The sequence below is a fragment of the Euprymna scolopes genome, chromosome 16 (genome assembly GCF_053919585.1).
Source record: "Euprymna scolopes isolate OS-2025 chromosome 16, ASM5391958v1, whole genome shotgun sequence".
Classification (NCBI taxonomy): Eukaryota; Metazoa; Mollusca; class Cephalopoda; order Sepiida; family Sepiolidae; genus Euprymna; species Euprymna scolopes.
In genome coordinates this window covers 20,395,601-20,423,455 of record NC_136497.1, presented here as the reverse complement: position 1 = coordinate 20,423,455, position 27,855 = coordinate 20,395,601, and the positions used below count along the sequence as shown (strand labels likewise).

Genomic DNA, 27,855 nt, shown 5'->3' with positions numbered 1-27,855 from the left:
GAGAAGAGCGAATCCTTACACAACCGAGAAAGAAAAAAGGTAGTTATTCGATCCATTTGTTTTTGGCGCTCGTCCGAATCGCGCCTTAACCCCACTACATGTCTATTGTTTTCATTTTGAGTTTTTACTCATCAGGCGTAAAATAAATATCCATTTTTTTTAAAAATCCTGTTATGATATGGAATCTCTTGAAGATACTGACAAAAAGAAATAAAAAGCACAAGAAATATGAATGATATTTTCCCAAATATTTATCGATATTTATCATGTGACTTCTTGGACCCGTTTAAAGCAAGGAATTCTGAAATCGGATGGACCATCGTAAGAAAACTTTCTGATTCAGTCTAAATGACCGATTTGTTTGTAGAACCAATCCCTGAAGTAAGATACGCGAGCATAGACGCTAAATCCGTCTATACATATCCAGCCATATGACACGATGCCGGCGAGGACTGGATGACCATCATCAGCACTGATACATGTGAGTGGACCACCGGAATCACCCTAAAGATGGAACATAAACAAAAAGAGACATTTTATTTAAAGATAATAAGAAGTCATAAGAGTTCAATGAATAAAATTGATTATATTAAAGCTTAGTTAAATTGTTTCTCCAAAGCTTTTTTTTCCTATTTATATTTTTGACAAATTAAATAACTTTTATTCTGTATACCAAAACCTAAATAGAACTTATATGAGCAAAGTTTCTTTCAAAGAACTACCTGTCTCTGGAAAACAATACAACAGGGCTGCTTTCCTGTTAACTACAACCTGGTCGCATTAAAGTTTAATGTTAACAAATTTTTGTAAAACTGTCCTCCCACATGATAAAATTCTGGCCTATTTTAAACATTGTTACACGTCATCATGCTGTCTCACCGTCAACTTGGAAAACTCATCCTTTTATCATCAAGTAGGCTTTATGCCTCGATAAATAGTTACGTGTTCATAAAAATTACGAAATGCAAGAACTCGTTATTTTCTATTGCTTACAGAAATTATTTTATATACATTTTTTTTTAAATTGATCGCAATTGTTTTGTTTTTTGCTTGGATTTTTTTCTGTCCTAATAAAGTTGTAAATAAACATTTTATAATGAAGCATTTTTGTTAGACGTTATTAGAGGAAATAAAACACAAATTCAAATTAAATACAGATAACTGCAACTCACACCTTTGTTTATTATGTCATAGAAACATTGATGACTCCAAATTTATTTATCTGAGAAGAATAAAGTGTTACATAGTAACACACACACACACACACACACACACACACACACACACACACACACACACACACACACACATATATATATATATATATATATATATATATATATATATATATATATATATATATACACACACACGGCATAATGACGTTGACACACCGGTTCTCGTCAGATCACCGAAGTTAAGCATGATTAGTACCAGATGGGTGACCATTTGGTAATTCGAAGCGCTGTATGTTCTTTCCGCTTATCTAGGCCTTGTTTCCAGTCGTTCTGAACCTCCATTTCCTACTGGTATTAAACAATGTCGACTCAGGAAAGCTGTGGTTGGAGATTGCAGAACACTTGCTACAAAAATTTCACGCACAGGCACCCTTTAGTGGGTATCTATAGTCTGTCAAGACTGAAGAGAGCCTTATGGTTATATATATATATATATATATATATATACATACATATATATTTATATATATGGTGTGTATTTAGGCAGCATATTTTTAAACAATGCTGTGGTTGGAGATTGCAGAATCCGCATGTCTCAATATATATATATATATATATATATATATATATATATATATATGTGTGTGTGTGTGTGTGTGTAGGTGTGTGTGTGTGTATAAGTTTAATATTTTACGATTGGCATTACGTTTCAAGTAAATGATTATATATATATATATATATATACACACATATGTGTGTGTGTGTGTGTGTGTGTGTGTGTGTGTGTAACAATAATATTATCTTATATGATGTTATTTCGCTCTTTGTTCTCATACCACGGGTCGTATACACGGTAAATATAAATGTGTTTATATTTAAACAAACAAACAACCTTGAAATGCATCTACTTTTAAAACATTACATTCTCTCTCTTTGTATATATATATATATATAAATATATACAAATATATATATATATATAATTTGTATTTATTTATACAAACGTTATGTGCATACATGTTGCGATTTTTAGAAATACGATGTCATCGGATACTTACAATGAAACTCAGCTTTAAATAGTAATTATTTTATACAAAATCTTTCTGTTATTTAAAACGAAAAAGCGAATGGAAAAATGAAATTGACAATAAAGTGTTGACATGAAAAGGAAATAAATAAATAAATGGGAACTAGAACAAAAGTAAGGGTAGAAAAATTGGGTGTTGGACGTTAGAGAAAGTGAAATTGCAAGGTCTACTACTTCCTTGTATAATTTTTTTTATCAACTTTAGTCTTATTTACCTTTCTTACTCTTTTATTACCTTATAGTAAGATGTCTGTCTATGTAGACAGAGAGAATTTGGAATCGATCTGAACTAAGTATTGGTTTGACTTCCTAACAAAATTCTTGATTAATGACTTCTTTTTGTTGACCTCGGTCTACTTACATATATATAAATCTAATATATAAACGGCTATATGTCTGTCTGTCGGTCTGTCTGCCTCCATATTTTCAAACTCTATCTCCACCGAAACTAAAGTTGCAAAGTAGGGTTAGAGGCCTCAAATGATTGGAGTTTTTACGGGCCCTTATTTTATGGGTCGTTAAGGGTAAAAAAATGGGTGAAAATTAAAAAAAAAATCGTTAAACATTTTGTACATTCATTTTAGTTTATTTTTATTTATTTTTTTTAATTTGGATCAGTTAATATGCGTGTTACAATGGTACAGTAGTAACGCTACTAGTTTTGAATGTTTCGATTTCGATTCTAGCTGATGGCACCTAAATGCTCGTTTTTACTTTTAAAATCACGACTCTATATACGAAATCTGGAAAATCAAAATATCATATTTAAGCGTATGTATGTATAAAATATTAATGCGAAAAGTATAAAAGTGTATTATTTTAAATTCATTTTTATTGGGTGATATGTTAGAATATCTTTTTAAAAAAAGCAAAAAAGTGTTATTTTTCTAATAAAAACTTTTCGACCGTACCGTCGTCTTCCTCAGTGTAATGATGGGGATTTGCGTGTATAGGGAGGTGGTAGGAGGGGAAGGTGTTATGGGAAAGTACTATGTAAGTCTAATATATATATATATATATATATATATATATATATATATATCGTACGTACATAATACATAAAAATTAAACAGTACTCATTCTTGTAAAGCTCTTCAATCGATGCCTAAAGGAGCAACAGCTTGGGAAACTTCATTAGTTTGCTCAATATTTAAGTATACTGAAGATTGGTCCTTTTCATCACAGTACAGACCAATTAATCTTCTGTGTGCCATAAGTAAGTTGCTGGAATCCGTGTTAAACAGAAAAATTGTCAACCACCTCACTAAAACAGCCTATTTTAAGGCATATGCAGCTGATATACTGACGGGTTTGGTATTAAAGTCTACTTTACAAGATGTTTAGCTATGGAATATCTAAAAATGTCTTCTCAGCTCTCAAATCTTTTCTTTCCGATAGGATCTTGCAAGTAGTCGACGAGGCATCCCAGCGTTGATACTTTGAGTCTGCTGAAACTCAAAGTATCAACGCTGGCATGCCTCAAGTATCTATTCTGGACCCAACTCTTTTCCTTATCTTGATCAATGACCTCCTAAATCACATTCTAAGTACATTCGTCGACATATGCCAAATGTCTATGGCAACACCTTTAAGACCAACAAAAACTAAGCCTCTCTCCCCCGACCTTGAGCACGTAGTGCAATACGGCAAAACGTGGCTGGTTAATCACATAAAAACTGAGTTTTTATCTTTTAACCATCAACACTCTGACCCCTGCTTAACTCCAGTTATTATGAATGGTTCGCGTCTCAAAAAGCTCCCTGTCTTGTCAAGCTTTTGGGTCTGGCTTTCACTCCTGACCTGAAATGGAAAACTTACATCAAATCTGGTGCCAAAATCGCCGGAAAAATCGTTGCATCATTTTGCCGCTCCAGAAGGTAACTCCCGACGCGATTCTCTACCTGTATACGTCCTAAAATGGAGTACTGTTGCCACATCTGGGCAGGAACTGCTCAGAGCACCCTATTCTGCCTTGACAAAATTCAAAACCGTCTTCGAAACCTAGTAGGTGATGCCCTTTTCTCTTCCCTATAACCGCGTGGCCGGGTTCAAATCGGTCGACCGGCTGTTTAAAAGAATATTATATATATATATATATATATATATATATATATATATATATATATATATATATATATATAGTCATCCACATACAGTACTGTTTCACGGTTCATCAGTGCGGCTAGACAAGCAACTCCCTCAAGCCAGGATCGAAACCCGGTCGCCAAACGATAGTCAGAGCTTCTAACTGTTGCACTTTACGGCTGCTGCTATGCGGTTATTGAATTAACAATGTTTTGACATTGTCCAAATACCTAGGCTCAATTTGTTTACACAAAGAGCATCGCTTCATACGCTAATGGTAATTTGTATATCACTTCCCAATTTGCTCAACCTAAGATAGGGAGCATTATATATATATATATATATATATGTATATATATATATATATATATATATATATATATATATAGCCACAGAGATACTGTTTCGCTGTATCACAACTCTTCAATGCGGCTAAACTAGCACACGTCCTAAACTAGCCTTCACACCTACAACTATCTAGTTTATAGTTGGCAGTTCGACTCATTGAACTATGGGATTGACGCTTGCAAATGATCTCTCCATACCTTTATATAATCATTGATCTGCACCTTTAAAAGTGCTCTAGGCGGGCCAAATGAATTTCCTGAACAGAAAAGTTTCACACAAATTTTGTGATCCTTTATGAAGATTCAAATTAAGATACAATGAAACCACAACTAACGACGAAATTTTCTCGAAATCTATTACACGATTTTCATTCTTATAAACGTCTAAAATTCAATGCTTAAGCTTAAGACGTCTTACAAATTTAAATCCGATGAATCTAATTTAATTTGTGATCCATTAACGTGTATCAAATTTAGTGCAAATCTGGTATATTTTCATTTTCAAACGCCGGGGTTAGGGTTTCATATTATTCTACCATAATCACTCTTATAAATAATCTAACAAAAATTTAAGTTTAGAGAATATTTATTAAATATTGTAGAATAAGCACGCTTAAAATTTTATAAGGAACACAAATATCTGAATCTCCTTCTTTTCACCAGTTTACATGAAATTAAATCAAACTAAATATAGCCCATGTTACGAATCTGTACGCCTAGCAGATTCGTTCCGAAATTCATAATGATCGGGTGATTAGTTTAGTAGTGGATTCTATAAATAGAAATATATACGCATTTACACACTCGTACCACTAATACTAGGAGAAATACCGAAAAACTTTGAAAAGAGAATGGGAGCGATTGAAATCAGAGAGATAGCTGATAATGTACAACAGATAACAGTAATGAAAACGGCCGGAATATAAAGGCGAACCCTTGAATGCGGAAACTAGCATAGATGAGCAACAGACACAAACTGGACATAGAGAAAATGGCACAGAGGTAAAACACAATGGAACATCACACGGAATCATGAAAACGGAAACTGTATAATTGTAACTTAACCCCATGCATTTTGTGTATGTGTGTCACCAAAAACTGGTGCTACGCCAAATAAGCGAGGAGAGTCAAGGAGGATGGAAAGACCGAGGATAGAAAACACTAGCCAGCCATCTGCTGGATGAGTGCAAAGAGGACTGAAACCCTGGGGAGGCTTTTTGCCACCCCAATTTCAATAAAGACCAATGGTCGCCGCCAACGAGAAAGCGGCTGTTACGATAATGCACATTCATCTGCGATGGTTATCAAAAGAGATCTAAATCTGGGAGACTTATTGTCCCCTACACTCAAAGAGGAATCTTTGATGATGGCCTGTGTAACTACTCCTAGTGAATAATAATAATAATAATAATAATAATAATAATAATAATAATAATAATAATAATAATAACATTAATTTTCTTTTACTCACGTTCACACACAGCAAGGCACGTGTCTAGGAAAGATTAACAAGTTGTTGTGTTACGTTACATTTAAACTTGTGTATATGGGGATCTCAACGGTGAAGAGGTGTGATTTTGTTGCTAAGCGGGTTTGTCGGGGATGTATACATCGTGGGGGTATAAGAGCAGCAAGTTCATTAATGCACAACCTATTAAAATACTTGTAAAACAGTCCTAAGGATGCAATATTGCGACGATGGGACAGCAGTTGGACTTTAGTTGACAAGGTGGGACCCATTAGATTGAAGACTGTTTTTTGAAGCCTATTTAAGAGGGAAAGAGTAGTGGTAGATACACCAGCTCAGATGTAGTGACAATATTGGATGCACGGGCGAATGGTGGCTTTATAGAAATACAGGATACTCTCAGGTGTGAGTAGTCTTCTAGCACGATAGAGGGAACCCACTTTCTTTGCAGCAGCTTTCGCGATATTCTCAACGTATTTGTTTCAGTTCATATTGCACGTCAATGTTAAGCCAAGGAGTTTAAAGGAAGAGTTCTCAGGTAGAGTGTTATTTGTCATGTATATGGGTGGTTGGAGAGGCATTTGAGAGGTAATTGTTAGTCGCGTGCAAGCGACTCTATAAGTCACTGGGTCGGTCGGTCGGTCGGTCCGTCGGTCGGTCGGTCTGTCCGTAACACTTTTGTGCTTGGCCTTTTTGGTTAAAATCAAAAATCTGTTAATAGATGCTGTTCTTAGCTTTTTAAGCTTTTCTTTGCCTTTTGGCCAAGATCAAAGTATAGTATCTGTTCTTACTACATGCTGTACTTATGTTTGTAACTTTCTGATATAAAGTGGGAGATCACTTTTCTGTATTAATTTAATGTAAAACGATCACCCATTTTACAACCAGTCAGTCTCAAAGCCATTCAAGTCATTCTCCAGATCATTCAAGTTGTTTTTAAAGGATCCCAGTTATTTTTGAAGCATTCAAGTCATTCTTAAGGTCATTCAATTCATCATTAAGTTCATTAAAGTCATTCTAAGTCATTTACTTTTTATTTATTTAAGTCATTTCAGCCCATTTTTCGGTCTTTTTAGTTTATCTTTAAGAATTTCATGTTAATCCTACATTCACGCAATCATTCATTACACGAGAGCACGCGACTAATGGCTATCGGCCTTGTTAAAAGAAAAGCAGCTTAGTCTTATTAGCATTAAATGTTACCATCCATTTACGATCCCATTCTACTATGGCCTGGAGGTCATTTTCTAACGCTTTCGTCATCGTCTAAAATTTGTGTACATCCGTTCTTCGTTCGTGCATGTTATAAAGCGTTGTATCATCAGCAAATATACCCATCTCGAAACAATAATAATAATAATAATAATAATAATAATAATAACAATAATAATAATAATAATAATAATAATAATAATATATTTATATATATATATGAAAATCTTACTCTGCATGCGGACGATCCTTTAAATCGTGCACTTCCCGCACACAAGTGTTGCTTTAATATATGATTTGCATAACTTTTACACCGTTTTTCGGTCATCACTGGCACATCAGCACGTATTAGGACGTCGGAATGAGGACCTCGGGCTGCAAAATAAGAATAATTTGAATTTCGGTCGAAATTTAAACAAACAACACATATTTTGGTTTGGTTCTATCAGTTTTACGGCACATCAATACTTTTATAAGTAACGCAAAAATAACTGGAAATATACATAACGCGTAATTCAAACTGATTATCAATCCAATGGGCATCGCTAAAACTAACAATATATAAGTAGTGAAACTGGATACAAAAAGGCAGGGGAAAATGGGAAAAGAACGAGCTGCATGAAGTGTTTATAAGACTCACTTGACATATGACTACAAAAAGATGTTGCATATTAGCACAACCGAGATATTGTCGAATTATCTGAGCCAAAAAATTATTTATTATTATTATTATTATTATTATTATTATTATTATTATTATTATTATTATTATTATTGTGTAGATTGAATTAGATTTGCTTTAAAGAAGAAAATGCAATTCAATGACCAATATGGTAAAATGGCGTTTTAGGAATTTAACTTTATTAGATTCTGCAAAAGAATAACAAGAAGGAATTTTAGATAAATAAAAATAAATATGTTTTAATATAAAAGAATAATAGAGCATAAACAAAACACGTGACGAAGGCAGATCATTCGATTTATGTCTTTCGTCACGTGGAGTTAATGACTTAACGAGAGAGCTTGACAGACACGTATCAGTTAGTCAAAAATTTGGAGTCAGAGAATTAGCAGACGCGGTCAGTAGTCAGAGGAAGAAAAACGGTAGTAGGCAGTAATGGCTCAAAGTAGAGGGAAATGTCTATAATAAAACGCTAGGACCAGCGTTACAACTTTTCACTGGGGGAAACATTCGAAATAAAGCTGCTGCATATATACCACTAATGCTTCGGGTCGTAAGAATCTCCACTGGCAGCTTTTCCGAGGATCCGTCAAATCAAGATCAAACCAAGATGGACCAAGTTTGTTTTTCCATTGGCCGATGTAAAACCCCAGAGTCTGCTATTTGTCACTTAATGTTATTATTGTTATATGTCTTTTGTAAACAATTACTAGAAAATTAATAGGCAGATTCAGATCTAGATGATCATATATATATATATATATATATATATATATATATATTTACATATGACGTATATTGTATATTTGTTATCGCGTGTTCGTCTTTAAGTGATCATATTGTGGAAGAGATTATATTGGTGAGAGATAGACAGATCGGTATATATAATGAGAGAGAGATAGAGAGATAGATAGATAGATAGAGAGAGAGAGAGAGAGAGAGAGAAAGAGAGAAGGGTACGTTTTAATACAGCCGGGAACATGTAATACACTTTGAAAGAGGGATATATATATATATATATATATATATATATATATATATATATATATATATAGAGAGAGAGAGAGAGAGAGAGAGAGAGAGAGATAGATTGATAGTGTGTTTGACATTTATACCGTTTGACAGTCCCGAGAGGTGGAGCGTTTCTATAAACATTTTCTTTCTTTAACACATATATTTTTGAGATGAGGATTTCCAGTCTTTTATCATAATGAATGAACATTCATTATTTCCAATAGCTGAGAGGGAGACGTATTCTTAAGATGATAGAGACACATTCTTAGATGAGTTTATATACAGTATTATAAATGCAGATGAGTGGAACACAAGTCTATAATACAAATTCACAATACCTTTCTGTTGAATAACATAACACGAAGACGCAGATACAAAATTATGAAATTGTTCGTTTATTTCATTCAACCGGTCAATGACTTTGCATCAAGGAATTCAAAGTCTCTACATGATTTCTTTCTTCTCCCCTTCGCTTCCAAGGTTCGATGTCAGCTCTGTTTGTCCGATCCTGTCCCGGCCTGACTTCTCTCTGACTGACTGACTTACTAACTGACTGACTTACTAACTGACTGACTTACTGACCTAAAGGTTTCTATATTGAGAACTCATGACGTCATTGCATGACCAAACACGTGCATATCGATCCCGTGGTCCAACACGCCTCACGTGTCCAAGCATGCATCGCTCCTCACATGTTTGCAACCCGATCTCCCTAACCTAATTTTCCCAACGCACTCTACAAATATGTTTAATATTTCTATTATTCGGATCTAGATCCTTATTTTAATTTCATTTCATTAACAGAAACAAAACTGCATTATCACATTCCTTTTTCAATAAACAGATATCTAACTATTTTATGTAAACTAAACAATGGTTAATTCTACATTCCATTTTCAATAACATTCTGTATTACTTCTTTTAGCTTATGATCGGAATTCTCAATTCCAAATCTAGCTTTCAGGTTCGAATTCCCGGCTATCCTACCTCGTATTTACTCACTTACAAGAACAAGCGACTTGTTCTTGTAACATATATATATACGTAAAAAAAAAACACATTATATATACACCCCTTCATGTCATACAGAAACACCCGACAACCCAAGGACACCTAAACAGGGAAACAGAATCACTCATGACAGCCGCACAAAACAACGTGAATATTATTTTAATTTAATGTCATTTACACCTCGCCACCAAGTCAATGCGAAGTACATCTCACGGGTTCACTCGCCAAAATATAAGAAAATTAAATGTAAAAAGTACAAATTTAAAAAAGATAAATTGTATTATTTAAATTATTTGGACGACTGTTCTCATCTTGAGCATTATTTTCATAACATTTCGGCCGATATAACCGCCAACCTTTTTCATGTGTAATTTGTCGAATCTTCGCTTATGGACTCGTGGCGTAGTGGATAGAGTGCTTGTTAAATTTCAGTTGTAAGTTACACTTTTCTGGTGATTGAAAGTTTAATTTTTAGTGCGGGCAACACATCAAAATATAATTGCGGATTACTTAGAATTCTAATCGAAACGAGAGCATGTTAGCCCCGCGGATTAAATAAATGATTCAGAATTACACGCAGATTCTCGAGTTCGACGTGATACACCTGAAGTAAGTCGAGGGTTATATAAACCGAAACGTTGTGAAAGCAACACTCTAAATGAGAACAGTAGTTCGAATAATCCAAATACTATGAATTATCAGTCCTCATCTAAAAACTTTAAGACCATAATTAAAAAAAACATAATATATGCTGCTAGGAACTGAATGCAAATAAGCATAGAGTTCCTCATTTAATCCCAAGAAAATTTTTTTATTAGAGAACACACACACACATGCACACACATATATATTTCATTTAATCACATAAATTAATATAAAAAGATATCATTTTATACTTATATGTTCAGTATTAACTTCAACAGTGCTCGATACATACATAAAACTAGATAGTAAGTTATGAGAATATATATGGCAATTAATTACACAGAATTGTCCACCTTTCATTCTCGTCAGGCTTATGCGAAAAGTTGTGGTTAGCATGCTATTCAATTTTCTAGTTAGGCAATCAGCTTTCTAGTTGCCGCCGCGCCCATCCTAATCAACCAATAGGCGGGCACTTACAGGACAAAGAGATAGTTGTCTTCAAGTTCACCCATCTCCATTGTGAGTGTTTATTGGAAGGGCAGATTGTTGTAATAAACTGGCCTACTTTCAACCGAAGTGTAGGTAGATATGTTTTTTTTGTGCTTTATTTTGTGTTTTAGTCTATATTTCGGATATTATACTAGTTTATGTACACACACACACACACACACACACACACACACACACACACACATATATATGCATATTTATATATATAATTATTTATGAATATGTTTATTTTATTTTATTTTTATATTTTATTTTTTTATATTTTATTTATTTGTTCTATTGTTATTGTCAGTTTTAAGATTATTTCGTCTCGGTGATCATAGAGTAAAGTCTATCCTGTGCACACAGCCGTTCGCTATTTCTCTCTTACAGTTTAATAGATGTTGGGGTTCTTTAAATAACAGGATAGAAAATTTTTCATACATACATTTTACTCAAAGACCACAAATATGACTTTAATAATAACCCTAATAAATAAATGAATAAATAAAATATAAAAAATAAAATATAAAAATCAAATCAAATAAACATAAGCATACATATTCATAAATAATAGTATATATATATATATATATATATATATATATATATATATATATATATATGTGTGTGTGTGTGTGTGTGTGTGTGTGTGTGTATGTGTGTGTATATATGCATACATAAACAAGCATAATATCCGAAATATAGACTAAAACACAAAAAACACAAACATATCTACCTACACTTCGGTTGAAGTAGGTCAGCTTACTACAACAAAGGATATCTGATTTTCCATAAACACACGCGAAGGAGATGGGTGAACTTGAGGACAACTATTCCTTTGTCCTGTAAGTGCCCGCCCATAGCTGATTAGGATGGGCGCGACGGCAACTAGAAAGCTGATTGCCGAACTAGAAAATTCAATAGCATGTGCGTATATAAAAAGGCGCACTAACCACAACTTTTCGCATAAGCCTGACAAATTCTCAGGATAATGAAACGTGGAATATTCTGTGTAGCTTAATTGCCATATATATATTTTCGTAACTTACTATATATATATATATATAAATATGTATGAATAAAAACTCAATACGAAATATATATAAATGTTTATATCTTTTCCGTATTTATTTCCTGTGTGTTGAAGTGTAGGAATACAAAAAGTATATATATATATATATATATATATATATATATATATATATATATATATATATATATATATATATATATATATATATAAACGAAAGAAATTTAAACGTAGCGATCCCGGACGACACCAGGTCATGAGAACTATTTGTTAATAATGATTTCAATTAAACTGGCCTTACGAGTTATCCTTCCCCAGCCAGCAACTACACAGTCTCCAACGAATTCTTCTCCAACGGCGGCGAGTCGAATTGGTTTCAAGCATTTGTTGAATTTTACCGGCCGAGACAGTGTGAGGACAGCGACATCGTTCACTGACATTTAAAGAAAGAAAAGAAAAAGGAAACATAAAGAATGAGAGACATTTTAAAATTAAATACCGACAATTTTATTTCGTCTTGTCTTTATTTATTTCAGGCAGATTTAAATTGTTTTATTTATGGTCGGATGTAATTATTTTCATAACCAATGCGTTTATAAACATTCAAATAGTTTTTTTTTTTTTTAATTCGGTGTTGGTTTTTACGGGATACAACTGACATTCGGACAAAACCGCCCCCGTCCGTCTTGGCACGGGGGTAAAGATCAAAGTGTAGTATCTGTTCTGACAGATACTGTAATCAAAGTTATATGTGGTGGCAACCCCACATATCAGATCATTAAATGTAGGGAAAACCCTTCATACTGGTTGTCACTATTACGCTCCCCCTTTCGGGGAAGCTGGTCTCCCTTTCCCTTCCCCGCTCTCCATATTAAAAAACGACCTTGTGCCTAATTTACTCAGTGGGGAAGCAAATAAATAACCAACTGACATTCGGACAAATATATCAGAGTGGCTCTGTTCGGGCCCATCCCAAGAGATATTAATTCTTTCTTCTAGACGGGTATGGGTTTATTTCTGATTGTCTGAGACGCCCCTATTAAGGGATACCTATAAGTTGGACCCAGGCTATTTTTAAAATCTTGCGGAGAGGCACCTCTCTCTAACAGAGTTGGATTACGTTCCCCATTAAAAAAAAACAATCTTTTAGCCAAGCATCTTTATGGGAAGAACATAATTCTGCCACTTTTTAGTTATTTGTTTACTCGTTTCTCCTGACTATTTCAAATGGTTTAAATCTGTGTCTAGAAAGAAGCACGTATTTACTCACAAACTTATGCCTAATGGGATGCAAGTACAAATATTTATTTATATACAATGTAATACACATTGACCCTGATTATAATATGAAAGATGAACGTATTAATATTGATGAAACGCTCACAAGGATAGAATACTGCTGCCATATCTGGGCAGGAGCTGCTAAAAACAGCCTATCCTGCCTTGACAGAGTACAAAATAGACTTCATGGCTTAGTGGGGGGTGCCCTTTTCTCTACCCTGCAACCTCTCTCCCACAGAAAAGACGTTGCGAGCCTATCCTTGTTTTATCGTTATTTCTATGGCAGGTGCTCGTCTAAACTCCAATCTCTGGTCCTCCCTCGCCAATCTTTCACGAAAAACACCCGTCTAGCTGAATCCACTGTGAAAAATTTCCCCCACTCTTTATCTGTGCCGAAATCAAAACGTGGATTCCATGAACAAAGCTTCTTTCTTAGAACTGCACGCCTGTGGAACTCTGTTCCGTCTGTATGCTTCCCACCTGACTACAACTTGGATCTCTTCAAGTCCAACGTTAACAAATTCCTAATGAACCGCCCCCTTAAGTAAACACTTCATCAAATCACCACACTAACGTACTGTACTTGCAATAACCCTTATCCCTGAGTGGCTTCCGGGCCTTGATAAGTGGTGACTACCGTGTAAAAAAAAAAGAAGAAACCTATTGCAACACCTAGAATCTGTGTAAATTGAGAAATAATCAACCACCTCAGCAAAAATAATAAAGAGTCTCCGTACTACTAGATCTACAGCAGATTTGCTAACAATTATATCTCATAGGATTAACAAATCTCTCAACGGACGCTTCCTTTCTAGGGAAATTGCACTTGATATATCAAAGGCATTTGATAGGGTATGGCATAAAGGTCTACTTCACAAAATCATCAGATACGGCATAGCTGTAAATGTCTTTTCAATTATTAAATCATTTCTCTCTGATAGGTTCATAAGGTTAATGGACAGAAATCAGAAGCTCACAGTATTAATGCTGGATTCCTGCAGGGGATCAATCTGGGCCAAACTCTCTTCCTAGTCGACATCAATGATCTCCCAAATCACATCCTAAGATCATTCGTAAACATTTATGCTGACGACACTATCATCTATGGCAACATTTCAAAGGCCGACCAAATTATATCTGATTCTCTCTCCTCTGATCTTGATCATGTGGTGCAATGGGGAAAGAGGTGGCTGGTTAATTTTAATGCATCTAAAACCAAGCTTCTATCTTTACATCATCAACGTTCTGATCCCCGTCTGGCATCAATTGAAATGAATAGCTCTCATCTTGGGGGTGGTTCCGTGTTTTGACAAGTGACAAGCCTTTGGGTCTGACTTTACTTCTGATCTAAGATGGAACACGTACATCAAATCTGTTGCCAAGACTGCTGAAAAAATGGTTGGATCGTTCTACCGCACTAGTAGATATCTCGCTGCTGATACAATTCTCTACCTGTACGAGAGTCAAGTATGTCCAAGGATGGAGTACTGTTGCCACATCTGATCAGCTTATCCTGCATTGACAGAGTTCAAAATAGACTTTGTAGCTTAGTGGGCGATGCCCTTTTCTCTTCTGTGCAAGCTCTTTCCCACAAAAGAGACATTCTCTGCTTTACCGTTATTTTCATGGCAAATGCTCCTCTATTGCCCCCACCTGCTCTAACGTTCATGAAAAACACTCGTCTAATTGAAACCTCTATCAATAATTCTCCTCACTCTTTATCTGTGCCTAAACGTATATTCCATGAACAAAGTTTTTTTCTGCACGCCTATGGAACTCTTTTTCATTTTCCTTACTACAATATGGTCGTCTTCAAGTCGAACATGAACAAGTTCTTGATGAGTAAATAATCCAATTTACCAAATTTCCACTACTAACGATTACTACGACATTTTCACATTGACTCATACATTCATTAACCCTTATCCTTGAGTAGCTTCCGGGCCTTAATAAGTGGTGTTTCCTTTGTAAAAAAAAAAAACACTTGATTAAAACGCATACTATTTTCAACGCTCTGCCTGAGAAAATATTGAGTACTGTCTATGAATGTAAAAGCTAAAGAATGACCTGATTTTAAATTATGAAAACATATATGTTAATTGAGCTTAAGAGAATCTTTTGTGTTTCGTCTCCGTGGGTACTCATCAGGCTAAATGCATGGAATTCATGTTACCGGACTTTTAAACTCCATTGATTTAATAAAATCTGGTAATTTTAGACGGGTTTATTTTTTTTACGTCTTTAAAAATATTACGTGGCCGACATTTTCTGAAGCGAGAAATTTATGACTTCTCAGGTAAATCAGCGCCGATTATAAAATGTATGATCTTAAAACGTGAACGAAATCGGATCGGAATAACAATTGAACATCTATTTTGTAGTAAAAGATGCAAGTTACTTCCGATCCATTAAGCTTCTATTTTTCTAGAATTTTAAAGAAATCTTCCTCATTCGATGATTTCAAACGTGTTTTCTAACAATATTCAATTCTGATTTCGTTTCGTCATTTATATACAATTTTTTGTTTAATATGCGCACCCATAAAACTATTCAAGCCGAAAAAGAAATAGCGTTTTTCTTTATAACTGTAAAGCGTAACAAAGCAACGGATTGGAATAAATATAGAAACCCATTTGTATTATTTGGATTATTTTAAGTATTGTTCTTTAATGTTATTTTCATAATGTTTCGGCCGATGTAATCCTCGATCTTCTTCAAGTGTCTTTTGCTGAACTCTGGGAATCTTCATGGAATTTCCAATGGATCCCTTTATTTAACCCACATAGGTATCATGCTTCCGTTCTGTCAGTCATGGCAGGATAGAAGTCCTAAGTAATTCGTCATACTATTTTGAGTGTCGACCGCATTGAGGATTGAACCTTGAACCTTGAAATGTAATTACAGCTGAATTTTACCAAGTACTTTTTTTACTACACTAATTCTTGCGCAAGAACTACTCATGTAGCTAATAAAATATTCTTCTGTTCAAAATTCCATGCAGTTTTCCGAGTTCGACAAGATACAACTGAAGAAAGTAGAAGGTTACATTGGCCGAAACGTCGTGAAAATAACACTCAAGATGAGAGCAGTGGTCCGTATAATCCTAATAATATAAGTAACGAATCCTCATCAAATAAATCAGGAATATATTATACTAGCATGGGTGTCCGGCGTTGCCCGGATGTTTTGAGGTGTATGCTGCGCAAAAAAAAAAGAACAAAAAAAGGTAAATTTTTTAAACTTTGACCCCCTATTATGACCCCTTAAAATTTATTGTTTAGGACTCAAATCAAGTTATTAAGTTAGATCCATGTCCAAGGAACCTATATCTAAAATTTCACGTGTTTAGACCCAAAATTGTAGGAGGGGTTTGGTAGTTCTCAAAGGTCAAATCGTTAAACTTTGATCCCATAATCGCCAAATTTCTGCCCGAAAACCAATCACATCGATTTTCCCAAATCTCAGTACCCTGTATATCAAATTTTTAATCTGTAGGCTTAAAATTGACAGAGTTATTGCGTAGGAAAATGTACACAGACACACACACAGACACACACAGACACACACACAGACACGTTCACTTTTATATGTATATATAGATATATATAAAAATGAACGTGTCTGTGTGTGTGTCTATGTACATTTTCCTACGCAATAACTCTGTCAATTTTCAGTCTACAAACTCGAAATTTGATATCCAGTGTACTGAGATTTGGGGAAATCTTTGTGATCGATTTTCGGCCAGAAATTTGGCTGTTAAAGGGTCAAAGTTCAAAGATTTGATCTTTGAGAACTCTACGAAATTTTGGATCTAAACACTTAAAATTTTAGATATAGCTTCCTTGGACATGGATCTAACTTAATAACTTGATTTGAGCCCAAAACAATAAATGTTAAGGGGTCATAATAGGGTCAAAGTTAAAAAATTGACCGCTTTTTTATTGCTCAACATACACCTCCAAACACCCGGGCAACGCCGGGCTGAAATGCTAGTATAATATAAACCCACTGATACAAAATATTCCTCCAATGCTTGTACCATGATCAACTAATTAGTATAAGAATAATACGTAACACTTATACGATTTTAAGACTATTTAGATCTTAAATATCCACAAAAGTAAAATAAGTGTATATTTTTGCTTTGTTTTGTACTTACACATTGAACCTTTTATTTTCTGAAATTTTTCATGTTTAGTAAAACGTGAAACGCTGATCTCAGTTTTCATTGTGCGACGATCAAGCGAACCAAACAAAATGGCGACTCTTTTAATTGGCGAATCACTGTCATCGCTGAAATGTCAAAATATGAAAATAATAGCGTCACAAAGATAAACATTTGTAAAATATAGCCTATGATTTTTAATTGAGGGCATTATCTACCATGTATAACAAATCAAAAAAGTGGTAAAAAACAAGTAGATAACAAAAAAAGCTATCAAAGGAAATATAACTTACCCTTCTACCTAGCTGGTTAAGTGTTTAGTGCTTTAACATATTTTAAAGCGTTTATTTAGTTCGAAATAAAAAAACAAGTAGTGTTGAGTATTACGTGCGAAAAAATGGCCGTTATTTTACCGTGACATTTATTAAGTTTGATTTTTACCGCGACATTCATTGGGTTGATTTTCTATTTTTGAGCAATTATCTAGATTCCAAGATACTCTATGCCTGACTGGGATAGCTTCCGTACATTTATATCTGATCTACCTCTGCATTCCATGTTTAAAAATGGATGTGTCCTCTATAGTATCAGACCTGACCGAATGGTTAATTGTAGGCATAGACCGATTCATACCATCTAAAAAATTCCAACAAAAACCTAACAGCTAGCCATGGGTCTCCTCAGAATGTGCTGCTGTCATTGCGCAAAGAAATAACTTTTTCCATAGCTACCAACATAATAGATGCACCGAGACTAAAGCTGCTTTCAGGACTGCCAGCAACCACTGTAAAAGAGCAATAAAAAATGCAAGAGAGTTATATGCCCAGTCTGTTAAATCCAAAGTAGCTGAGCAGCGGCTTAGTTCCCACCAGTTTTGACAAATAGCAAACAGGATCCTGAACAGAAGCGTGCGTTCTATCCCAACCATCATCAATGGACAAGAGGTCATCTCGTCAGCATCAGACAAGGCCAAACTATTTCTACCCTATGCGATGAAGGACATCAACATCCCGCTATGCAACATACAAATATCTCTGCATGAGATCGCTAAGCTAATCAAGAACCTTGATTCCAGTAAAGCAACTGGCCCTGACGGCATTCCAATTATAGTGTTGAAAACGCTTCGACTAGAACTTGCCCCCATACTTACAAAACTGTTTAAGCGTTAAGCTTTTCAACACGCTGGCAAACCTCATCAGTATGTCCCGTATTTAAGAATTCAGGTGAGAAGTCATCTCCCTCTCAGTACAGACCAATAAGTCTCCTGTGTGTCATTTGTAAGCTGCTGGAATCCATATTAAATAGAGAAGTAGTCAACCACCCCAGCAGAAATAACCTTCTTAGTAACATGCAATATGGTTTCCGTTCTGCTAGATCTACAGCAGACGTGCTAACGGTTATATCTCATAGGATTAGTGAATTTCTCAACAAAGGCTTCCTTTCTAGAACAATTGCTCTTGACATATCAAAGGCCTTCGATAAGGTATGATATAAAGGCCTACTTCACAAGATTTCCAGCTACGGTATTCCTGGAAATGTTTTCTCAATTATAAAATCATTTCTCTCTGATAGGCTCATAAGAGTAGTAGTTGATGGGCAAAATCAGAGGCGCGCAGTATTAATGCTGGAGTCCCTCAGGGGTCCATCTGGGGTCCAACTCTCTTCCTGATCTACATCATTGATCTTCCAAAACACATGCTTAAATCATTCGTTGACATCTAAGCTGATGACACGACCATCTATGGCAACACATCAAAGGCCGTAAATGACAAAGTTCTCTCTGATTCTCTCTCCTCTGATCTTGAGCGCGTGGTACTATGGGGGAAAAGGTGGATGGTTACTTTTAATGCATCTAAAACCAAGCTCCTATCTTTACATAATCAACGCTCTGATCTCCATCTGGCATCAATTGTGATGGATGGCTCTCGTTTTGGGGAGGCTTCATGTTTTGACAAGCTTCTGGGCTTGACCTTTATTCCTGACCTGAAATGGAACATATGCATCGTTTGTTGCCAAGGTCGCTGGGAAGATGGTGGGATACTTCTTACCGCTCCAGTAGATATCTCACTGCTGATGCAATTCTCTATCTGTATAAAAGCCAAGTACGTCCAAGGATGGAGTACTGCTGCCACATCTGAGCTGGAGCTGCTAAAACAGCCTATCCTGCCTTGACAGAGTACAAAATAGACTTCGTGGCTTAGTGGGGGATGCCCTTTTCTCTTCCCTGCAACCTCTCTCCCACAGAAGAGACGCTGCGAGTCTGTCGTCGTTTTATCGTTACTTCCATGGGAATTGCTCGTTTGAGCTCCAATCTCTGGCCCCTCTCGCCAATCTTTCACGATAAACACTCGTCTAGCTAGAAACCTCCGTCATTAATTTTCCTCACTCTTTATCTGTGCCTAAATCAAAACGTAGATTCCATGAGCAAAACTTCTTTCTTAGAAGTGCACGACTGTGGAACTCTCTTCCGTCTACCTGTTTCCCACCTTACTACAACTTGGATGGCTTCAAGTCCAACATAAACAAATTCCTGATGAACCACCCCCTTAAGTAAGACACTTTATCAAATCTCTAATACTAACGATTACTACGATACTATCCCATTGATTACTGTACATGCAATAACTCTTATCCTCAAGTGGCTTCCGGTCCTTGATAAGTGGTGACCTCCATGTAAAAAAAAAGATATGCCCCTCTTATGTCGGTCATTTTTCTTATTCTTACGTAACATTTGCCACTACTTTTTTCCGAACTAAATATTTGTTATATACTTGCTTCTTTACCACTTTTTCGTATTTATTGTTTATAGTAAAATACCCTTAATGGATAATAACCGATACAGTATTGAGGAACATTTTAGATGGATATCAATGGACAGCAAAATAAAGAAAAAAAAATGATTTTATCTTTACACATAAACTACGGGGTGTTCTCCCCCCCCCCAAAAAAAAGGAACATAACGTACTTCTTTTTTTTACCAAATTGTTAATTTAATTTTTTTTCTTTTCAGATTATAATTGTCAAGCTTATACACAACATATTGGAAAATTATCTTCTCTAACATGTCATGATCAATCAAGAAAAAACGTTTTGCGTAGAAATGTCGGAGAAAGTTTAAATGTTGCTATGCGTCATAAAAAAGCAGGACTTTTCATTATGGTTCAGAAATTTAAGAGTTTGTATCTTTTTTTTCGTTACAAATGAGTCACCACTTATTAAGGTCCGGAGACTACTCGAGGATAAGGGTTAATGAGTGTACATTGGGACAATGTTGTAGTAATAAGTAGTAGTGAAAATTTGGTAAATTGGATTACGAGTGAACGGCTGGTCAAAACTTGTTTATGTTGGACTTGAAGACAACCGTATTGTGGTCAGTTGAAAATCAGAGAAACGAAAGAGAGTTCCACAGGCGTACAGTTCTAAGACAGAAGCTTTGTTCATTGAATCTACGTTTAAGTTTAAGCACAGATAAAAGTACGGTAAATTACTGATAGTGATTTCGGCTAAACGAAGTTTGGCGACGGGAGTGACCATAGATTGTAGCTCAAACGAGCACGTGCCATGAAAAAACGATAAAGCAGAGACTGGCTCGCAACGTCTCTTCTGTAGGAAAGAAGTTGCAGGGAATGGCATTCCCCATTAGGCTACGAAGTCTGTTTTGAACTCTGTCAAGGGAGGATAAGCTACTTCTAGCAGCTCCTGCCCAAATGTGGCAGCAGTACTCCATCCTTGAGCACTTATACAGGTAAAGAATTGCATCAGTAGTGAGATATTTGCTAGCGGTAGAATGATCCCACTTTTTCCAGCCACCGTGGCAACGGATTTAATGTACGTGTTCCGTCTCAGATTAGGAGTAAAGTCAGACCCAGAAGCTTGTCAAAACAAGAGCCACTTTTTGGGGTAAAAGAGTGAAGCAGCAATGAACTGTGATATCGTACGGACTCAGTTGCAACGTGTACAAGTTTGCCTCTAACGCGGTCCTGCTTATTAAGAACATATTTTAGACAGACGACTTTTATGCAAAACGATCAAGATAATCTGAACATTCATTTTAAGATGATTATAGAAAAGCTGAAGTTTATGCCTAAAAGTTTCTTGACATTTAAGAAACGTTATTAAAATTCAATAAAGTTTTTAAAAACCTAACAGCCAGCCGTGATTCTATCCAGAATATACTGCTGCCATTGTGCACAGAAATCACTTTTCCCATTGCTTCCAACGTAATAGATGTACTGAGACTAAAGCCGCTTTCAGAACTGCCAGCGACCACTGTAAAAGAGTAATAAAGAACGCGAGAGAGTTGTATGCTCAGTTTGTCAAGTCCAAAGTAGGCGAGCAGCGGCTTGGTTCCCATCAAATTTGGCAAATGACAAACAGGGTCTTGAACAGATCGTGTGCTCTATTCCAACCATCATCAATGGATCTAAGATAATCTCGTCAACATCAGACAAAGCCAAACTCTTTGCCCAGACCTTTGCAACTAATTCTACCCTACGCTATGAAGGCTGCCTCCCCCCGCATTTCCTCCTATATCTGAAAATACGCTATGCAACATTTAAATATATGTGCGTGATGTTGCCAAGCTAATCAAAAATCTTGATTTAGTAAAGCAACTGGCCCTGTCGGCATTCTTATTATAGTGCCGAAAAATCTTCAACCAGAACTGGCTCACATACTTACAAAGCTGTTTAAGCGTTGTCTTAAGAAGAATTGATTCTCAATACCCTGGAAAACCTTATCAGCATTCCCCGTATTTAAGAATTCAAGTGATCGGCTATCTCCCTCTTAGACAGATAACTTTTATGCAAAATGATCAAGATATTTTTAACATTTGAAGAATCATTATACAAAAATTAGGGTTCAATTCTAAAAAGTTTTTTTAAATTTTAGAAGCGTTGATAAAATTCAATAAAGTTTATATGAATTCTGTATATTTGGGTCACCTTTCTGATATTTCTTTGGCGGCGGAGAGGGGGGGTCATAACGTAAGTAGAGTTTCGATATCCGTCAATCAACTATTTTAAACGTAATATATATATTGCAGGATTTATCTCATTATGAAATATCAGATACCTTAACAATTTTTAGAAATGTAAAATATTGCATTAATAGAAAATAAGAAATTCCCAACAAATAAAACGAATGCTGTGATCGGAAGTCGAAACCTTGAGATCTTCGGTCTGACGTTTTACCAACTAAGCTATTTCGACTTTCCTACAAATAGAGCTGAAAAAGATTACCCTAACAAAATAATTATAGCTCTTGCGTGACGTCAGAGATTTATAATTTATGTCATGTTTCAAAACATGAATTCAAACATAACTGATCATAAAATAGCAAGTTAATTGGCAAACATTATCATTAGCGTTAGAAATGATTTTAATACTTTAAAGCAACTTTGATTTTACAACGTATTGATGTTAAAAACAATTTCATATTTAACTCTAGTTATTCAAATTGCAATTTCTTATTGTGCACAGATTGGAAAACAATAGATATACACCTAAGCAACATAGCATTAATGTGAGAGTGCCTCAGAGGTCAATACTTGGACCACTCTTATTCCTCATATTAATAAACGAGCTCTCTGATAATATTGTGTTCGAGATTGGTATATTTACTGATGATACAACACTCTATAACCTGTACGAGGGAAGAACGGATGTACATGAATCTAAGGCAATAGCAAAATGATAAAAATATTAACCTCCAAACCGTAGTGGAATGCGGCCGCAAATTGATAGTAACATTTAATGCTAGTCAGAATAACAGAATTGGAAGAAAAAAACCTAAGAGATATCCCCCCCGTCCCCTCAATAAGAACATTCCCCCAAGATATATCCGACCGAATGAATGATGGTGTAAGGCGGTCATTTATAATTCATTATTCTATATTTTTAATAAATTAAATATGACCGCCTAACACCTTCCTTTGTCTACATATATTGCTATATCAACTATATCAGGAAGGAGACAGCAGAAAGTTTGGATTTTTAGATGCCAACTTTTCGGGTCATATTTTAATTTCTTTTGTTCTATATACAAATTATTGGCTGAATAGTTGTAACTTACACGCAATGCCCGGCCGTGGCGACATGTGTTGAGTCCAGCATTGAACCACTGCACATCATTTTCCCAATGTCTTTGTAGGTGACGACGTAGACAAGATGGGGCAGTTCACACGCATGAGCCTTTGTTCCATTGATAATGTGGGCATGCCTTGTCGCTGATGTGGCTGAAAAGAGAAGGAAAATGTCATGCATCATTGTTGATCACCAAAATTAAACACGTTAAGCAATGTTGAGCTTGGTCAGTAATTAGATGAACGATTAATAAAGACCCCTACCTTTCTTATCCTTTAAAAGGGGGTATCTTGATACTACTACTACTACTACTACTACTACTACTACATCATCATCATCATCATCATCATCATAATAATAATAATAATAATAATAATAATAATAATAATAATAATAATAATAATAATAATAATAATAATAATAATAATAATAATAATAATAATAATAATAATAATAATAATAATAATAATAATAATAATAATAATAATAATAATAATAATAATAATAATAATAATAATAATAATAATAATAATAATAATAATAATAATAATAATAATAATAATAATAATAATAATAATAATAATAATAATAATAATAATAATAATAATAATAATAATAATAATAATAATAATAATAATAATAATAATAATAATAATAATAATAATAATAATAATAATAATAATAATAATAATAATAATAATAATAATAATAATAATAATAATAATAATAATAATAATAATAATAATAATAATAATAATAATAATAATAATAATAATAATAATAATAATAATAATAATAATAATAATAATAATAATAATAATAATAATAATAATAATAATAATAATAATAATAATAATAATAATAATAATAATAATAATAATAATAATAATAATAATAATAATAATAATAATAATAATAATAATAATAATAATAATAATAATAATAATAATAATAATAATAATAATAATAATAATAATAATAATAATAATAATAATAATAATAATAATAATAATAATAATAATAATAATAATAATAATAATAATAATAATAATAATAATAATAATAATAATAATAATAATAATAATAATAATAATAATAATAATAATAATAATAATAATAATAATAATAATAATAATAATAATAATAATAATAATAATAATAATAATAATAATAATAATAATAATAATAATAATAATAATAATAATAATAATAATAATAATAATAATAATAATAATAATAATAATGGAGCATCCTCCACTGCACATATAGAAACCCCACAAGTAGAAACAGCACAGGCGGAGGATCTACAAACACTGGACTCTACAAACGTGGAGATCGAGAACAATGAAACACAACTAACAGAGGATGAAGCAGATGAAATAGAAAAAATAATACAGTTCATGAACGAGAAAAAAATAAAGCTCCCATCCAATCGAAAATAGAAGAAATTAAAAATAGAAACAGAGAAGGTTAACAAGCTCATCTCACACATCACAACAGACACAATCACTGACTTAAACAATCCAATTGACACAAGCGTAAGTATGACGTTCAAAACAGAAAAACAGCAATAGAAACATGGGAAATAAGGTTAGAAGCCCAAATCAACAAGCATAAAAAAGAACACAAAACGATAAACAGGAAAAAAGCGACGTGGAGAAGATGGAAAATTGGATTTTGACAAGTAGGGGGAAGCTAAACAAGAAACACGAAGATTTGAATAAAAAAATAACAGCACAAGAAGGGAGATTGAGACGATATAGATACAAATCTGAACAGTGCAAGCAAAAGAGGACATTTGAAAACAATGAAAGCCAATTCTATAAAAATGTGAACGGAGGAAAAACAAAAAGAGAACGACCAAACTCGACGGAAACAAAACACTATTGGAGTAAGATATGGGAAAAACGACAGGATCACAACAGAAATGCCAACTGATTGAAAGATATGAAACAAGAGTTACAACAAATCGAAGAAGGAACAGTAAATGAAATAAGCAAGGAACCCCCAGAGAAAAACACAGGAAAAATGGCAAACTGGAGAACACCAGAGCATGATGGGATACATGCATACTGGTTCAAAAGAAATTCACATTACACGAAAGACTAGCTCAAAACATGAGAAGATCTATGCAGGAAACAAACGTGCCAAATTTGATGACAAAAGGCAGGACTACGTTGATACAGAAAGACACAGAGAAAGGAATCGCCCCCAGAAACTATAGGCCTATCACGTGCTTATCCACAGAAACTATAGGCCTATCACGTGCTTATCCACTATGTGGAGAATACTAACAGCACAACTGAGGGCACAAATCTACCATTCCTTGAATAATTGTGGACTTCTACCCAAGGAACAGAAAGGATGCCAAAAAAGAAAAAGAGGAATACATGATCTGCTATACATAGATCAGAAGATCCTAAAGGATGTAAAAAGACAGGGAAAGAATTTAGCCTGGCATGGATTGACTACGAAAAGGCGTATGACAGGACCCCCAAAGCATGGTTAATAGAATGCTTAAATGTATAAAATACGAAGCAGGACCATTGAGAACATGGAGACTGGAATTGACAGCTAATGGACAACACATAACAGAAATCAACATACAAAGAAGTATCTTCCAAGGAAATTCACTATCACCATCACTGTTAATTATAGCCATGATGCCCTTGAACGATATAAAAGCTGGATACAAGTCCTCTAATACAGAGGAAAAAATAAACCCCTTGATGTACATTGATGATCTGAAACTTTTTGCAAGGACCGAAAAGGAACTAGGGATACTAATAAACACTACCAGGAGCTTCAGCCAGGATATCTAAATGAAGTTTGGTATGGAAAATACCCACAATTAGTTATAAGAAAGGGAAAACTGGAGACGACAAAAGGTATGGAACTACCCAACGAAACGGAGATGAGGGTACTAGAGGGTCAAGATGCCTATAAATACTTGGGAGTTTTGGAAGCAGGCATAATCAATGCAACAGAAATGAAAGAGAGAATTGGAAAAGATTACCTTAGAAGAACAAGAAAACTCCTAGAAACTAAATTATATAGATAAAACCTAATAAAATGTATAAATAAATCGGTAGCATCACTAGCAAGATACCCTGGACCGTTCATAGGGTGAACTAAAGAATTAAGACAACTCGATCAGAAGACTAGAAAACTCATGATCATGTAGAATGCACCACACCAAAGAACGATATTGACTGACTCTACGTGAAAAAGAAACGGGAGAGGACTAGTTTGTATAGAAGCCTATATGAATGACACAAAAAGAATTAGAAAAATACATAATACAAAACACTGAAAGGATAGTTAAGAACAGGAGAAATGGAGCAAATATACAGAAATAGCCAGAGAGCTGAAAGGAATGTGAAAGATGAAGAAAATAATACCTATAATAGTAGGAGCACTAGGGACAATCCCGAAAAACTTTGATAAAAGAATGTGAGAAATTGAAATCAGAGGAATAACAATAATGAAAACAGATGAAATATTAAGGAAAACACTTGAATGTGGAGACAAACACACATGAGCCACATGCGCGACCCAGACGAACTGCTGCAGAGGCAAAACGTGAAGAAGCGTTACATGGAACTAAGAACATTGAAGCTGCATACCTATAAGTTCTCTAATCCCATTACCATCCTCCCATTATCACATCACCTCCACCAAAGAGTAAGACCGAATAGCCAAATAGTCAAGGAGGATGGAAGGACCAAAGAGTGAGCACTGACCAGACCTCCACTGTATAAGTATGGAGAGAACTGGAACCTTGAGAAGGCTTATTGCCACTCAAATTCCAGTAAAAACCAATGTCCGCTGTCAACGAGAAATCAATGGGAAGCAGCTGTTGCGATAATGCAAATTTATTTGCAAATGTTATCGAGAGAGGTGGAGAATACTGGAAAATCTGGGGAGACTTGCTGTCACTCAGCTTTCAGGGAACACCACAGGTTGTATTCAATGAGATCTTTGATGACCTGTGTGAAAGCTCCAATAAATAATAATAATAATAATAATAATAATAATAATAATAATAATAATAATAATAATAATAATAAAAATA

At 34.5% G+C, this 27,855-nt stretch overlaps 1 protein-coding gene and 1 pseudogene across 1 annotated transcript in view; one reads left to right on the top strand and one right to left on the bottom strand.

Moving 5' to 3' along the window:
* Positions 1–233: 233 nt before the first annotated feature.
* LOC145296306 (trypsin-1-like) overlaps positions 234–27,855 on the bottom strand; it is a 41,749-nt gene continuing 14,127 nt past the window's right edge. Inside the window, exons 2-6 of the mRNA XM_080142505.1 lie at positions 23,770–23,932; positions 17,692–17,825; positions 12,553–12,684; positions 7,610–7,752; positions 234–504 (exon numbers count right to left, since the gene is read on the bottom strand). Of these exons, the coding sequence (XP_079998631.1) occupies positions 340–504; positions 7,610–7,752; positions 12,553–12,684; positions 17,692–17,825; positions 23,770–23,932 (737 nt within the window). The 3' untranslated portion in view covers positions 234–339. The remainder of the gene's footprint in view (positions 505–7,609; positions 7,753–12,552; positions 12,685–17,691; positions 17,826–23,769; positions 23,933–27,855) is intronic.
* LOC145296526 (U2 spliceosomal RNA) lies at positions 6,907–7,043 on the top strand (annotated as a pseudogene).